The 15,828-nt window shown below is 46.7% G+C and overlaps 1 protein-coding gene across 4 annotated transcripts in view; it reads left to right on the top strand.

The window, feature by feature from the left end:
• CTNNAL1 (catenin alpha like 1) overlaps positions 1-15,828 on the top strand; it is a 123,464-nt gene that overhangs the window by 53,906 nt on the left and 53,730 nt on the right. For all 4 annotated transcript variants that reach the window (XM_048839457.2, XM_048839459.2, XM_048839461.2 and 1 more), the window contains exons 5-7: positions 3,190-3,279; positions 3,589-3,759; positions 6,683-6,883. In XM_048839457.2, the coding sequence (XP_048695414.1) occupies positions 3,190-3,279; positions 3,589-3,759; positions 6,683-6,883 (462 nt within the window). The remainder of the gene's footprint in view (positions 1-3,189; positions 3,280-3,588; positions 3,760-6,682; positions 6,884-15,828) is intronic.

Raw genomic sequence — 15,828 nt, forward strand, 5'->3', positions numbered from 1 at the left:
TCCTGGAAGGCCCTAAAGTGATCTTCATAAGAAGGCCATGGCAGCAGCAGCATCGTTGCCTTGTCGGGGATAAGGAAGACTTGGGTGAAGGGGGTGACCCTTCGTTTGGTGCCTCTCGCTTCTCGTGAGTCTTCTCGGGTAACAGGGAAACGTTCAGTACTAGTGGGCTATCTTGCAGTGCCAGTGGCTGTTGCAGTACTGGCAGGTCTTTCTGTTGTTTTTTGTGGGCTGGTACTCTGTAGATTGGGTGCCATAACCTACCCAGGCTTTCCAGGAGTCCCACTGAAGAGGTGGATGGGGAAGAATCCCCACAGGTATTTGTGCTCAGGGAACCTAGGGCATCTGCTTGGCTCTAGAAAGTCGTCTTCAGGGTATGTCTCGAGGCGTAGTGTGGTAGGTGTTGAGATAGAGCCCTGTCTGAAAACCTCAGAGTCTGAGGATGTCATTTTCCGAGTTGAATAGTGAGTCTTTGGGCATTGGTGTCTGGTACTGGAGGCAGAGAATCAGGTCTTGTTCTTGCGAGTAAGGGTCAGTCACCAACTGTTGAGGTGGCATTGAGGAAGAGTCTCTTACAGTGCCCTTTAGGAGAGAGTACTGCAGTTCATCTGAGATGAGATCCTTGGGAGGAAGAAATCTGGAGGGCATTGGAGGGCTATGATAATGAGCAGTAGGAGCCTGAGGTAGTACCAGGTCCTGAAATGAGGATGGCTGCAGTGCTAGAGATGCACGTGGTATTGGAGAGGTGGATGAGGTGATGTCTCAGTGCTTAGAATGGTTATGTCAAGAGGAAGATGGTACTGGGAAAGCCAGCAGTTGGTCTGAATGGGGTCTCTGGCTCCAAGAGGTTGTCTGTACCAGTGCCCTTGAAGTGGTCTTCTTAAGAGTCTCTGGTTTTAGATGAATCTCACTGCCTAGAGGTGTCAGATGGTACAGAGGAAGGTTCCTCTTGGTGCTGCTTTGTTGATGACTTCTCCAACTGAGATGACATCTAGGCCAGGGGTCTCAAACACGGGGCCCACAGAGTTACTTCCTGCGGCCCACCATAGGCACTGACTCCACTGGCAGTCAAGCTTCAAACATTACTGAGTGTTTATATTTTATTAAAATCCCTCTTTGCATTACAGTTTAAAAATGTTAATACATTGACTTTTAATAACATACTATATTACTCTTCATTTTTTACTATACTTTCGTATGATTGTATGAAAAGGGTTTCAGTGATGCAGCCCTCAGGCCAATGTACTAGTCCTCATGTGGCCCTCATGGTGATTTGAGTTTGAGATCCCTGATCTAGCCGGTACCAAAACCTTGGTACTAGAGTCAGCTGGAGCCTGGGCTGTACCCATTGTGGCACGCAAGGTCTCCCTTGAGTCTGCTCTAAGAGGTGACCTACTCATCTTTCGAGAGTCTTTGGTGGGGAAAAAGGAGTTTTCTTCTCTCAGTGGGCTTCATCTCTGAAACTGCCCCAGAGCACTTGAAGTCACTGGTATGGCCTGAGAGGTTGAGCCTGGTGTACTTGGCGGGGGAGAGGGAATTGGACTCCGCCGGAGATAAGGAGCATTCCGTTAGGAAGAGCTTGAGTCTAGCTTCTCTATCCTTGTGGGACCTGCCCTTAAACTCCGTGTAGACTTTGCATTTGGATGGGATGTGAGGTTCTCCATGGCCCTGTAGACAGCTGGAGTGCCTGTTGCTGTGGTGAAAAGATTTGTGGGCAGGTTTGGTAGGGCTTGTACCTTGAGGCCTTAGACATAGTCCAGGGAAGTGCCATAGACCACAAAGCCTGCAAGGTCAAGAAATTTAGGGAGGGAGAAATCCCCCAAGCACAAAATTGTGCTACAACTAAGAAAAATTAACAAAACTGGAAAAAATAGTCATTGAAGCAAATAAGTAAGAAAGGTGAAAACGCATCTAGGAAGCCGCATTCTGCAGTTGCTCTATTTGCTCAATTGTTCAGGTGGTTGAGCAGGAGTTGGAGTGGTGGCGAGTCTGCGCCTAGCTATATGCCCTTGCCTGGAGCACTAGGTGCTGCACTGTGCAGGCATAGACCTGTGGACGCTGGTATTTACAATTTCCAATGGAGAGTGCACAGGCAAGTGTACAGCGTACGGTTGAGCACCCACGTGATCATCTGCTCAAAGAAGAACTTAAGAGTATTTGAGCTGGAGTGATGAAAGGGCCCTCATTTCTTTAAAGATTAAGACACTATGCAACTGAGTTCTGCTGGTGTGTGGAAGACTTTTTTCATCTTTAACTCTTTGCTCTTATAATGACTTCAGTGTGTCTGGAGCATCTTTCCTCTCTCCAGCTTATGTCCCTCAAATTCTCTCCTCTTGCAGGGCTTACTTTCCATGGGCTAAGTGACACACACCCCTCTCCTGGGAACTTCCTGACAAATTTCTACTGTTATTGAGTTCCTCTCCGTACAAATAGATTGGTTTCTAGCTAAGCCGCTTAAGTGTTTCATCAAGTAAAATTTTATGCACTTAATATTTTAACCACCAAGGTTGTAATTACGTAATACTATTCTTTTTAAAAGAAGAATAATTTTATAGCCTCTTCCTTTATGAAGATTTCTCATTCTTTGGTTTGCGAGTTTTTCAAAGGTGACCTAACAAAAAAGTAGTTGGTTTATGCTTCTTATTTGCTTTATGATGTATTGAGGATCTGATTTCTCCCTCTACCTTTCACTCTCACTTCCTTGCCCACCATTTTATTTTGGGATGGATTTTTTTGCTTAGTTTTTACATTAAAATGTCATGTCTTGCCTTCCTGTTTATTCAAGAGGACTCCTTTGGATTAGCAAATTAAAGGAGTGGGAACTTTCTTAGGACATAGCTGGAGGATCTGGGATATTGAATATATTGGAGACCTTTTCTTCCACGAGTTTGACTCAAATGGATGTTAACAGAAATAAAATATAGTTTTCAAATAGTCCGACATAAAATGTCTTTCCCTTCAGTTGCTCAGGTTTCTTCTTTTGTGTTTTGTGATGTCATAATTCTGCATGTATTCTAGATTTCCAAGAAGTTATCTGTTGGATAGACTGATATTTCAAGACTCTCACATCATAAAGTAGCTGAAAAAAAAGACAACTTTTAACTTTTTGTTGGTTCTTTTCTTTGTTTATAAGCAGCTAATTTCTTCAGCTATCATCCAAGAATACTCAGTGTTTTCATTTCCTTTACATAGGATTTAAAGGATGAAAAGAAAAAAGCTAGAATGGCAGCAGCTAGGGCTGTCCTTGAGAAATGCACCATGATGCTTCTAACTGCTTCAAAGGTAAGGCTTCTCATACTTTACTCAGTGTGGTGAACCACAGATTATAGTAGCTGGTGGGAATAACATAACCCTGTTTCCCCAGCTATATTTATAAAGATTGCAACAAAAGAAATTTGAACACAAAATGATGTTGGGGAGAAGCTTTTCCATGAGTAATGCTAAAAATGTTGCCATATGCAATAGTAAGTTAATTGAAGGAATTTGCAATAACATTACACATTTGTGCTTTAGGCTGGGTATAGAAATGAGTATTTGTTTCATTATATTACATGTGGACTTTTGGGTAATATGTTAAATTTACTTTTAAAGACATGTCTGAGGCATCCTGACTGTGAATCTGCTCTTTTAAACAAAGAAGGAGTGTTTCACCGAATGAGATTAGCTTTGGAGCAAGTAATAGAGATTGTAACTGACTCTAGACCCAGTGGAGAGAATGAAATGGCCCCCATAAGTATATATACTAGCATCAAAGAATTCAAGGTAAGGATAAAGACAGTATTATTATTCTATGGCTTAAAAGAATTTGATTACAGCATAAATTTCAAAAATACATGTGTACACTAGGAAACTAATTTCTCTGCACCTTGAATGAGTGGCAGTTTCCAATGTCAGCCTTGCACAAAGCCCAGAAGTTCATTATAGTTTGAAAAAAGATGGTTATGGTTTGTCTGATGCTGCCACTGCACATCATCCTGCTAGTATTCCAACCACTTCTAACACGTAGGGGAGTAGATCAAAATGTATTCAGCTCTATATGCTATGTTGAAGTGCTGTTCTCAACTCTCACTCCTAGGCGGCCCAGAGAGTAGGGTATGTCTACACAGCACTAACTCAGGGCTTGGCCTTAAACCTATGTCAGAGCCCGGCCTCTGTCCACACTGAAAAAATGATTCAAAGCCACAGGCATTGCTATGTGGCTGCTAGGTCAAGTCCAGGTTGCCAGATTCAGAATCCAACAATGATATCCCACAGTCCTCTGCGGCTGTGCTTCCTAGCCCTTCAATCCCAAAGCTTTCCACTCACTTCCCAGGAACTGAAAGCAACGTCCTGGTTCAAATGCAGCTGTTTGGCATTTAACCCTTCACTTCCACATGGACTGCTCAGCTGAAAACACAATCAATGCCAGCATGTATTTGAACGGCCAGCAGTAAGATCAAGTCCTGCATCAAGCACATTGCCAGCTGGCCTGAGAAACGGAGCTGGATTCTAGTAAAACTCTAGTGCAAGGAGAGCAAAACATTCAACTTCGTCAAGAGCACAAGAAATAATCATGTCTACAAAACTGTATCCAAGCAGATGGCAGTGTTGGAGATCAGGGGGACAACAGAACAATGTAGAGAGTGAATAAAGCAGCAAGTCAACAATGTTAACGTTCCATTCCAGGACCTTCCTATAGCTACTGAGGTGTGTAGCTGAATCTTCTTTTGCTAGGTCCTCTGAAATGAGGATATGGTTTCATAAGCCATGGCAACAGGTAAGTGGGATCTCCTAGAATAACAGTAGGGACAGTGACTCCATTTATCAGCATGTCATTCAATGGGAATAATGTCCCATCTTCTCCATGACCCCGGCATCATGCACCATGCCAGTGCATGCAACATTAATGTCCATGAATCTGCCCCTGTGGTTGACCAGGGCCTGAATAACGATGGAGTAGTACTTTGTGGTTTGTACTCATGCTTCCAGTGTATAATTTATAGGCATGAGTCCCTCTGTGGTCCCGGCGCAGATTGGAAGACTCATTAACTGAAAGCCAGCAATTATTTCAGGAACATTTGTAATGCCCATCACCTTTGGGTACATCCTCTGCTCAGAAATCTCTGCCACAACAATCCTCACAGTTGATTTGCCAATTCCAAACTGTAGCAGTCTGGGGTAGCCAGCATACCTATGGCTATAGCGACCTGTGTTTGGACCAGCATGACCTCTGTTATATGGGTGTCCTGGTGCTGGAAGATAGGGAAAGCTGATCACAAACCTCTGGAACATCTGCTTCTTCATGCGAAAGTTCAGGACCTGCTGTTGGTCATTCCCATGTCCGCATGACAATGTGATCCCACCAGTCTGTGCTTGCGGCCCTTCTCCAGAAGCACTGGTATAAATAGGGGAAATCTGCGGCTAAGGCAAGAGGCATAAGCAGCATCAGCTGAGTTGTTACTGAAATGACAGTACCCCTATCTCCTCTGGCTGCTGGGAATATATGGACACAAAATAGGTTGATAGGATGTGTTCATGGGGTAAGACCACCGAAAACACACTCAATTAACTTCCATGGGATAGACAGACAAGTTCTCCCAACACCCTCTGTGAACCAAGCCCTAGAACAGCTACAGCTGGCAAAAGTGCAATAGCCCACACACCCACAAAAGCTGAAGCTTTGACTTGGGTCTGCTTATTGTAGTATGGATGCTCCAGCATGGCTGTTAGGCCTGGGTTTCTAATGCATTGTGGATGTTCAAGGGCAGACGTGGAAATGCCAAGTCTGCAGGCATGGGTCACACAGGTCTGGGCTTAGTGTGCTGTGTAGATGTACCCATAATGTCGCAGCCAGCGTTTCCCTAAAATAAGTCATTAGGAGGTGGACTAAGGAAGCTCCTAGTTGATCATTGGTAATTAAACTTCTAACATTTTAAAAGCTACACACTAAAAACATCACCCTTCTGTGAAAAGAGTGTAAAAGAGCAAACTGTCATTTTGAAGAAATTGTTCCAATCCAAAATCATCTCTTCTGCTCATTTAATCTTGCTCTGCTAAAATTCCATTGGATATCACATCCCCCTGAGAACATGTTTCTGATTAAATGGATGTCTTAGCTGAACACTTGAGTCTGTCCTGCCGAAGATTTATTCCTCAGGATGGCAATCAGGGGAGAGGCTCTTTTGGCCCTTTGCATCCTGACTTTGATTTTATCTGATATATCCATTCCCTGGAGGTTGTGCTACTCTTCTTTCTATATCCCTGCACCTAAAATTTGGTCAAGATTCCCATGATGCGGCTGCCCAAGAATATGCACTTTACTATATGTAAAATTTTTATAAAAATTTTGAATGCAGGAGGGTGTGTAAAAGACCAAACAAAACATGAATACCACATTATGTTTAGCAACAGTCACTAGATTGGGTTTATCTTCCTATTCACAGCAGAACTATTATAGCACAGAAATATTGAAATATGCTTAACTTTGCTGTTTGTTTCAGTGGTGAGATACAAATAACATTGCTAATGGTGCTAGTAGGTGAAGAAACAAAATGGATGGCTGTGGGTGGGGAAAATAATTTCTCATTGGCAGAAAGTGAGAACAATAGGCTAAAGGAAAGCTGAAGGGTGGGAGAAGAGGCACGATACATGCACTATCTGTATTTACATGAGTGATTCACAGGGAACTGAATTTTATCTTTTACAGAATAAGGTGGAAGGTCTTCGGGAGAATCTTTATTTTCTTTCTAAGGAGAATCTTTCAACAATGCTGGAACTCATTCTGGAACACACAGAAGATTTTACTGATTCTGCCTACACCAGCCATGAACACAGAGAACGCATCTTGGAGCAGTCCAAGCAGGCTAAAATGGAACTAGAGCAGCTGGTTTCAGTGTGGATGCAAGCTGTAAGAGCTTTTTAGCAAAGTAAATCTTTTCATCTATACTTTGGAAAGAAAAACATATTTTTTAGACTTTTCGTCTTTTTTGGTTTAAGAAAACAGAATGCATGTAATATATCAAAAAGCAGTTCTTTATAGCAACCTCCACCCCAGTCCTCTAAAATATCCTCAAGGCTGCAAGAGCAATGTAGTTTTCCATTGTTTTAGTCTATCTCCTTCTCTGCCCCCATAATGCTCTGAATTCTGGCTACCATCCTTGCGGTGAACAATTGCATGGCATTCTTTTCAGAGACCGTTGTAGCTCCTTACTTGATTATCTCATTACTCAACAGTAATTCTTTTAATTATTTTCTCTCTTCCAAAAAAAGAGCATTAGCTTCTTAATTAAAAACAAAAGTAGTAGCCAGTGGAATATTTTAAATTAAAATATACTAATGGAACACCTAGTCATGTGTCCTACTTTTCCAGTATTTTTAGTGTTCAAAAATATTTTTGTTACTGGTGGAGGTTTTAAATTGGTAGAGGTGGTCAGTTTTTTTTGTTTCACTGAAATTCCGTGTACAGGCTAATCCAGAACGTTCAAAACTTTTGAAAGCTAAATTCCCTTTCAGGAATATGAAAAAAATTGTGCAGCCCTATCAGCCCTCCGATGTAATGTTGAAAGTCTGCTCAGAATGAGTGTCCACTCAAATGGACAGGTTTTTGAGTAGCAGCCGTGTTAGTGAGCTGTAGCTCACGAAAGCTTATGCTCAAATAAATTTGTTAGTCTGTAAGGTGCCTCAAATGGACAGACATCACGCTCATATTTGGGTCACATTTTCAAGGTTTTCTTCCTAATCTTAACAGGTGGAGACTGATGTTTTTAATGGAAGCTGAGGCTCTGGAAAATAATTGAGAGGCCTGGGTTCTCTCGAGTAGACTCCTCTGTGCTTTCCCAGGCTGTGTCCCACACTTTGGAAGATATTGGGTTAATGCAGGGGTGGGCAAACTTTTTGGCCCGAGGGCCACATCGGGGTTGTGAAATGGTATGGAGGGCTGGTTAGGGAAGGCTGTGGGTCCCCAAACAGCCTGGTCCTTGCCCCCTCCCACTTCCTGCCCCCTGACCGCTTCCCAGGAACCCTTGCCCCTAACCACCCCCACGGGACCCCACCCCCTATGCAACCCCCCTGCTCCCTATCCCCTGACTGCCCTGACCCCTATCCACACCCCCGCCCCCTGACAGGCTCCCCGGGACCCCCGACCCATCCACCAACCCCCACTCCTTGTCCCCTGACTGCCCCCTCCTGGGACCCATCCCTAACTGCTGCCCCAGGACCCCGTCCCCTGACTGCCCCCTCCTGGGACCCATCCCTAACTGCCGCCCCAGGACCCCGTCCCCTGACTGCCCCCCCCCCCGCTCCCTGTTCACCCCTCCCGGGACACCCTAACCCCACGGGACCCCACCCCCATCCAACCCCCCTGCTCCCTGTCTCCTGACTGCCCCCCCCGAACCCCGTACCCAACACCTCCCTCCCCCCACCCCCTTACCATGCCTCTCAGAGTGGCAGGACAGGCTTATTGGGAAGCCTGGAAGTGGGCAGGCACAAGTTGCACTGCCTGCGTGGCTGCAGGGGAGGGGGAACAGCGGGGAGGGGCCGGGTTCTAGCCTCCCCGGCCAGGAGCTCAGGGGCTGGGTAGGACGGTCCCGCGGGCCGTAGTTTGCCCATCTCTGGGTTAATCTGTAGTCTAATTAGAAACCTTACTTACAGTTTACTTTTTACAAAAAATTATGGACTGATATTTAAAGCTTTTGAACAAGGATCATATGTCACTCATACTCGCATGTCGAAGAATACACAAGTAGCATTACAGAAAGCAGGGGAGGGGGGCAGGGATAGCTCAGTGGTTTGAGCATTGGCTTGCTAAACCCAGGGTTGAACGTTCAAATCCTTGAGGGGGCCATTTAGGGATCTGGGGCAAAAATTGGGGATTGGTCCTGCTTTGAGTAGGGGGTTGGACTAGATGACCTCCTGAGGTCCCTTCCAACCCTGATAGAAAGTCAGGTGCTACGCAAAGGAATCACAGACTAAGACCATGTCCACACTGGGAATTTGGCAATGTAGCTGGACCAGTGCAAATCTCAAGCATAAACAAGGACAGCCACAATTTTCAGGTAGAGCTTACCCCAGCTTTAAATGCCTTTGTCCTGGGGAAGCAGCTTAAAAGATCTTTTTTTCTTTCCTCTATTGCTTCATGTTTAAAGTCCTCTTGCAGATGCTTCTGGGGAGTCCTAAGCAAGATAAAGCTTTACTAGCACTGTACTAGTAGTCACTGAAGTCTGACAGCAGTTTAGAAAGCTTCAGTTCCTTGGCTTTTCTTTGTTCAGGACAAAGATACTTTGTATACCCTATGGAAGGGATATTTCTTAGACTTTCTCCCTCAGTTTCCATTCTTCCTCTTGACTCCAGTAAAAGATGGCCTTATGGGGTTCAGTTTAATGGATTTTGCATTTAGGATGCATTGTATATCTGAGCAGAAGGGACTCGGGTTCTGTGTCTGCCAGTACTGATTTCCCATAATATATGGGAGATGTAGTATATTCCATCCTGTATTTGCCCCTTTCAGGGCTTGATTAAGGGATGTGCCTTCTAGGCCCATACTCCAGATCACGGAGTCACGTGATGAGATCACAATCTATCCTATTTTTTGTTTGTTTGTTTTAAAGTTCTTTGAGTACTTGCTCATGTCAATTCCATTTTGGGTTTTGCCAGAGATTTCTGCCTTAGTGGTATTCTTAGGGCCAGCTGTGGCGCCCTCTGGAGTAGTGCGCTCACGCAGCGGTATATCAGGTGCCGCTGGCCCTGCTCTCAGTTCCTTCTTACTGCCCATAGTGGTTAGTCCGAGTGCCTTTACTTGCGTAGCAAAGGCTAGCGGTTTCATCTTGTCCACAGTGGACTTCGTGCCTTAGAGCCTTTTTTGTAAACAGTTTGTTGATAGCGTTACCTAAGTAACTGTTAAGTATAGTTGTTAGTTAGCAGTTAGAGTCCCATCTGGGACTTCATCCCAAGCAGGGCATGCCCCACTCTCTCGGCTTTAAGTCATGTTCAACATGCAGTAGACCGATGCCCATCAGCGATCTACACGACAGTCGTCTCAAGTGTCTGGGAGAAAGCCCGAGGAAGGACAAGTGTGATATTTGTAAAACCTTTCGCCCTCGTACCCAGAAGGAGTGGGATATCCACTTGAGGACTCTCCTAATGGAATTGGCTCTTTGTCCTGCGCTGGAGTCCTCCACGGCTGACCCCATGCTGAGTGGATCAGCTTTGGTGTGGAGCGCACTACCAGCACCAGACTCGGCTCAGACCGCTCCCCCTCACTGGTGCCCAGGAAGTGGCAGAAGAAGCGGAGCCCTTTGGCGCCGAAGGACTGTGGGCTTACGGGCAATGTGCCCACTTTGGGGCTTCAAGGGGATATTGCGGCGGTCAGACCCTCAAGCCCGATCAGGGACCTGCCCCCCCACCCCAGGCAGTGGCAGGAGCTCCCAGCCCACAGTGGGGCCTTCAGAGCCCAAAGTTTTTCCGGTGGCTAAAGAGCAAAGCCGACCAGCTCCACAGGTGCCACGCCAAGGGACTGAGTCGGCCCTGCCCCCAGCACCGAAGGGCAAGTCCACCAGAGTGCAGCAACATAGACTCGCGGAACACCCTCGGGCATCGGACCGCAGTTGCAGGTCTTCTTTGCCGCGATCTCTGTCCCCGCCTCAGCTCACCTACCAGAAGGCCTTCGTTCTCAGCGAGATCCCCACTGATCAGATTCTTGTAATGACTTTAATGTATCTGGAGCATCTTTCGTCTCCCCAGCTCATATCCCCCAAATTCTCTTCTCTTGCAGGGCTTACTTTTCATGGGCTAAGTGACACCCACCCCTCTCCTTGAAGGTCCTGACAAATTTCTGTTACTGTTGAGTTCCTCTCTGATCTCCAGATCCTTTCTGTTGGCTATGATCTGAGACAGAGCCCTCCTATGTCCATAGCCCTCAAACATTAGCCCAGACTTTGACATGCAAGTTAGTTTAGTTGTAGTTAGAAAGGATCACTTGCCATTTGCGCCGGCCATACCACGCTGCACTAAGGGCCACCGTGGCCACGCTCGCACCAGCAGACCAACCTCTCTGAAGACCCCAGCCAGTTCTCCCACTAAACCTCATTACACCCTTCTCAAGGACCTGGTGCCTTACCCAGACCCTGAGTTGCTGATCCTGTTAAACCTGGTTCTGGTGAGAGGCATCATTACACCATCCACATGTCATTCTATGGTCCCAAACAGTGGCTGGCCCATGGGTGCTTTGACAATGTCAAACTGCTGGTTGCTGAGATATGCCTTTGACTGTGGTGCTACAAGACAGATGGTACCTGGGACAGCAGTCCAGAGGCCCCTACATCCCAGTGACACATACTGTGGAGCTAGAGATAAGTGGTACCCCCCCCAATTGGGCCCACCTCCATACCCATATGATCCCACCCATTGGCCACACAGGAGCTGTTTGGATCCATGTCATCGAGCTCCAGACTGTGAGAACCCAGGGCACAACTTTTGGCAGACAGCGCCTCTAAGAAAGGAGCCTCACACCTCTCAGAGAAAGTGGGGAAGCAAGAACAGCCAGTGTGCTGGCAGGTGTGCTGACAGCATCATCTTCTCTGGATGAGGCAGTGGTGCTGGCCTCTCCCTCCCTTCCGGATGAGAACAGACAGTGCTAAGAACTGCTGATGAGGATTGCTGAAAAAGGTTCAGGATCTCACCCATGGACATTCTTCAGTCCATAGCTCCTTCCTATGTGGCTCTCCCTAGGCCATTTTGGAGCCTGCTAGGGATATGTGGCACACAGCAGCTGTCAAAGAGGGCTGAGAAAAAATGTTTTGTTCCCTCCAAAGGGGCGGGATATTGGTTTTAAACTGTAACCTGAACTTTGTTCTCCTCCATGACCACTTAGATGACAAGGGACTTCAACCCAAGTCTGCCCCTTTGGACAAGGATACCAAGAGACTAGATCACTTCAGCATAAAGAACTTTTTGTCATCCAGGCTATTCCATATTGTGAGCTACCAAGAACTCATGTCAAAATATGATTTTATTCATTACGCCACACAGTCAGAGATCATCAGTTTAGTACCACTGGAATGTCGCCTGAAACTGGGGTCTGTCTTAAATGAAGGGAAGCTGGTAGACAGATTGTCACTTGATACAGTGGATATGGCTTCCTGTGTCAGGGCAACCTCAGTGGTTATGTGGTGGGCCTCTTGGCTGCAGCCCTCTGGGCTCCCAGTGGAGGTCCAGGAGACAACTGAAGATCTCCCCTTTGAGGGTAACAACCTTTTCAGTGAGAGAAGGTATGTCACTTTATACCTTTAAGGATTAGTATGCCTCTGCTCCTTGCAATTATACATCTTGGCTCCTCACGTGAAATATTCTAAGTCACTACCGCACAGATACTGGCCAATCCCTCAGCTGTGCTACCACTAGAAGATCTGTGAGCCACCAAGAAAACACCAGAGTGTGCAGTGTGGTAGACATTACACCACCAGCATACCCTCTCTGGACTCAGCTGCCTACCAAGACGACATTTTGATGGAACACTCGAGAGCTATCAACCAGTCTCCGTCAAACCTTTTGGTGGCCGCCTGGCTCATTTCCTTCTGACATAGCAGTGTATAATACCAGGCAAATGGGTCTTAGACATCATTGCAACTGGTGCATGATTGAATTCCTGCTTCCCCTCCTCAAAAACCCCTTCCTCATCCCTATTCAGGGACAGTTCTCACGAGAGGATTCTCAGCAAGGAGCTGGACTCTTTAGTCTAGTTAGGGGCAGTAGAGCCTCTACCCCCTTGTCACAGGAGTGGGTGGAAGAGCTTTTACTCCAAATACTTTCTAATTGGCTGGAGACCCATCCTAGACCGCAGGCAGCTGAACATTTTCATCTGCCATTCAGGATGATTTTACCCAGGCCACTATAATCCCCTCCCTGAATGCAGGTGACTGTGCGGCTCTCAATTTGAAGTACGTGTATTTCCATATAGATACCATCCAGTGCCAAGGAAATTCCTGCGTTTCACTGTGGGCGTAAAGCATTTCCAGTACAAGGTTTTACTCTGGCCTTTTGAAGAATGTCCTTGTCATTCCCAGTAACAGGAAACCCTCTACAAGAAAGTGTTATGCTGCCAAATGGGAGCAGTTCTCCCTGTGGTGCAAGATGCATAATTTGTCTCCGGAGGAGTTTGGATTTCCTCTTGTCTTGGACAACTGTTTTTACAAAAGTCTTGGTGCTGGTGTGCGGCCACCACAGCCATCAGAACCACCCTATATTTCCCTACCTACATGACTGGCTGCTCATGGGATGATTGCTTCAGGAGATATAGGCATCATTCACCTCCTTATTTGGCCTGCGTAATTCCTTGGGATTTCAGGTAAATCCTGGAAAGTCCACTTTAATACCGACAACAACTATAGAATGTATTGGCACAAATCTGGACTCAGCTGGAGCCAGGGCCTACTTACCACCGAACAGATTCCTTGTGATGAGAGACCTCATTTAACTTCATTTCATCTCTGACAACAATCTATCCCTGCTAGGTCACATGGCTGCATGCATCTATGTGACCCCCCCATTGCGGTCTCTGGGATTGGGTGAGGAAGGTTTGTGCTCCAAGCAGAGAAAAGTGTCTCGATTTCCTCAGTCTCCAGACATCATTCCCATAATAAGACAAGAGGGACAATGTTTATATAGCGGTTTGTTTCCATCGCCCCCCTCTCTCCCCCAAACGCTTGTTACAAGTGCCTCTGCTGGGCTGGGTAGCACTCCTGGATGAGCTCACAGTACCAGGACACAGAGTCCACACTCCACATCCACCTTCTTCAGCTTTGAGCACAACACAAAGTGTGCAAAAAGTTTTTGACCTTTATCCAATCCAATAACATCTGGGTCAGGTTGGACAGCATAACTACTGTTAACTATATAACAAAGCTGGGGGGTATGGGGGGACCAAGGTCCACCCCACTCTGCAGGGAAACAGTCATGCTCTGGCATTGGTGCATCCGGCATCAGATCACCCTCTCTGCAGTACACCTGCTGGGGTAATGAACTCCCTAGCAGACTCTCTCAGCAAAGGTTTTCGCGAGGATCACGAGTTGGTACTCCACTCATCAGTGGTCCAGCAGATTTTTCATCAGTGGGGATTCCCATCATGGGACCTCTTTGCAATCCAGGAATACCATTGCCCTGCCTGTTGATCTCAAGATGCCCTGAGGCATGACTCCAGACAGGATGCAATGATCAGGCCCACTGATGTATGCTTTCCCTCCCATTCCCCTCCTATCGCACCCTCTAAAAGATCAAGTGGGACAAGGCAACAGTGATTTTAATAGCATCATGGTGGCCATAACAGTTCTGGTTCACGATGGCTGTGCAGATAGCCTCCCCCCCGTGCGTTCACCTGCAGTCATTTCTGGACCTGCTGTCACAGAGCAAAGGGAGGACTAACCATCCCTCCATCTGGCAGCCTGGTTTTTGGATGTGCAACAAGCTTAGAAATTCTTCTCAGAGTAGGTTCAATCCGTCTTTCCCAATAGTAAGAAACCTTCTACAAGAACGTGTTATGTTACCAAATGCAAGCCGTTCTTCCTGTAGAGCCAGATGCATGCTTTGCGTCTGGAGGAGTCTGGATTTCCTCTTGTCCTGGACAATCTCCTCTCCTCTACTTGAAGTCATCAGGCCTGTACATTAGTTCGCTATGGGTACATTTAGCCTTTCATCCTGTGGTGGTGAACTGCTTAATTTTCACCCACTCTATATCAGCAATGTTCTTAAAAGACATTGTCAGAACATTCCCATCAGTATCAAGATTCGAATCTGATGCTTTTGCAGGATAGGAACCTGCCACTAGATCACTTGGCTTCCTGTACGCTATGTGACAGACCCAGACCAGTGGGGTACAGGAGTCTGGTAGAAAGCCAATATACTGGCCACTGGATGAATAGTTTTCTGTTCCCTGAGTGACCAGAGCAGGGGATGCCTTAGAGCAATCAGGAATCTGCTAGAACCAGTTAAGACAGGCGAGCCAATTAAGAACATACTAGAATCAATTATGGCAGGCAGATTAATCAGGACACCTGGTTTAAAAAGGACCTCCCATCAGTTAGTGGAGGGCATGCAAGGAGCAGGGAGTGAGAAGGTGTGCTGCTGGAGGATTGAGGAGTGCAAGCGTTATCAGGCTTCAGGAGGAAGATCCTGCAGTGATGATAAAGAAGGTGCTGGGGGGAGACCAGGGGGAAGTAGCCTAGGGAGTTGTAGGTGTCACGCAGCTGATTCAGGAGACACTGTCGACAGCTGCTATCCACAGGGCCCTGGGCTGGAACCTGGTGTAGAGGGCGGGCCCGGTTCCCCCTATCCCTCCAACTCCTGATCGGACACAGGAGGAGTTGACCTGGTCTTTGAGCAACACCAGAAGGGAAGGTCTAATTTGGAAAGGGATCTGGCCTGTCCCTGACCCACTAGGTGGGACAACAGAGACTGCGGAGATTGTTCTCCGTTTTCCCCCATGCTGGCTAGTGATGAGGTTAGCTGAGTGAACAGCAGAAGCGGCCAAACTGAAGGCTGCCGTGAACCTCTGAGGTGAGCAAATCCACCAAAAAGCCCAGGACTCACCAAGGCGGAGGAGGAACTTTGTCACACCTCTTACTTTTATCGATGAAAATGGCCGCCTTAACAGCTATCGCCCCTACCAGGAGAGAGGGGGGGACAATAATAGGAGGACAGGAGACCACTCTCTCAGAATGTAGAGCTCCATCCTTCTACCTGGACAAGGCAAGGCTCTTTAGAAGATCTCTGTAGTTATCCACTTCCATTACTCAGTCTGTCAGGGCTCATTCCACCAGAACTTAAGCTCCCTTCTTGGAGTGAGCTTCTCTGCAAGGAATCCTA

Source organism: Caretta caretta, chromosome 2, assembly GCF_965140235.1.
Source record: "Caretta caretta isolate rCarCar2 chromosome 2, rCarCar1.hap1, whole genome shotgun sequence".
Taxonomy (NCBI): domain Eukaryota; kingdom Metazoa; phylum Chordata; order Testudines; family Cheloniidae; genus Caretta; species Caretta caretta.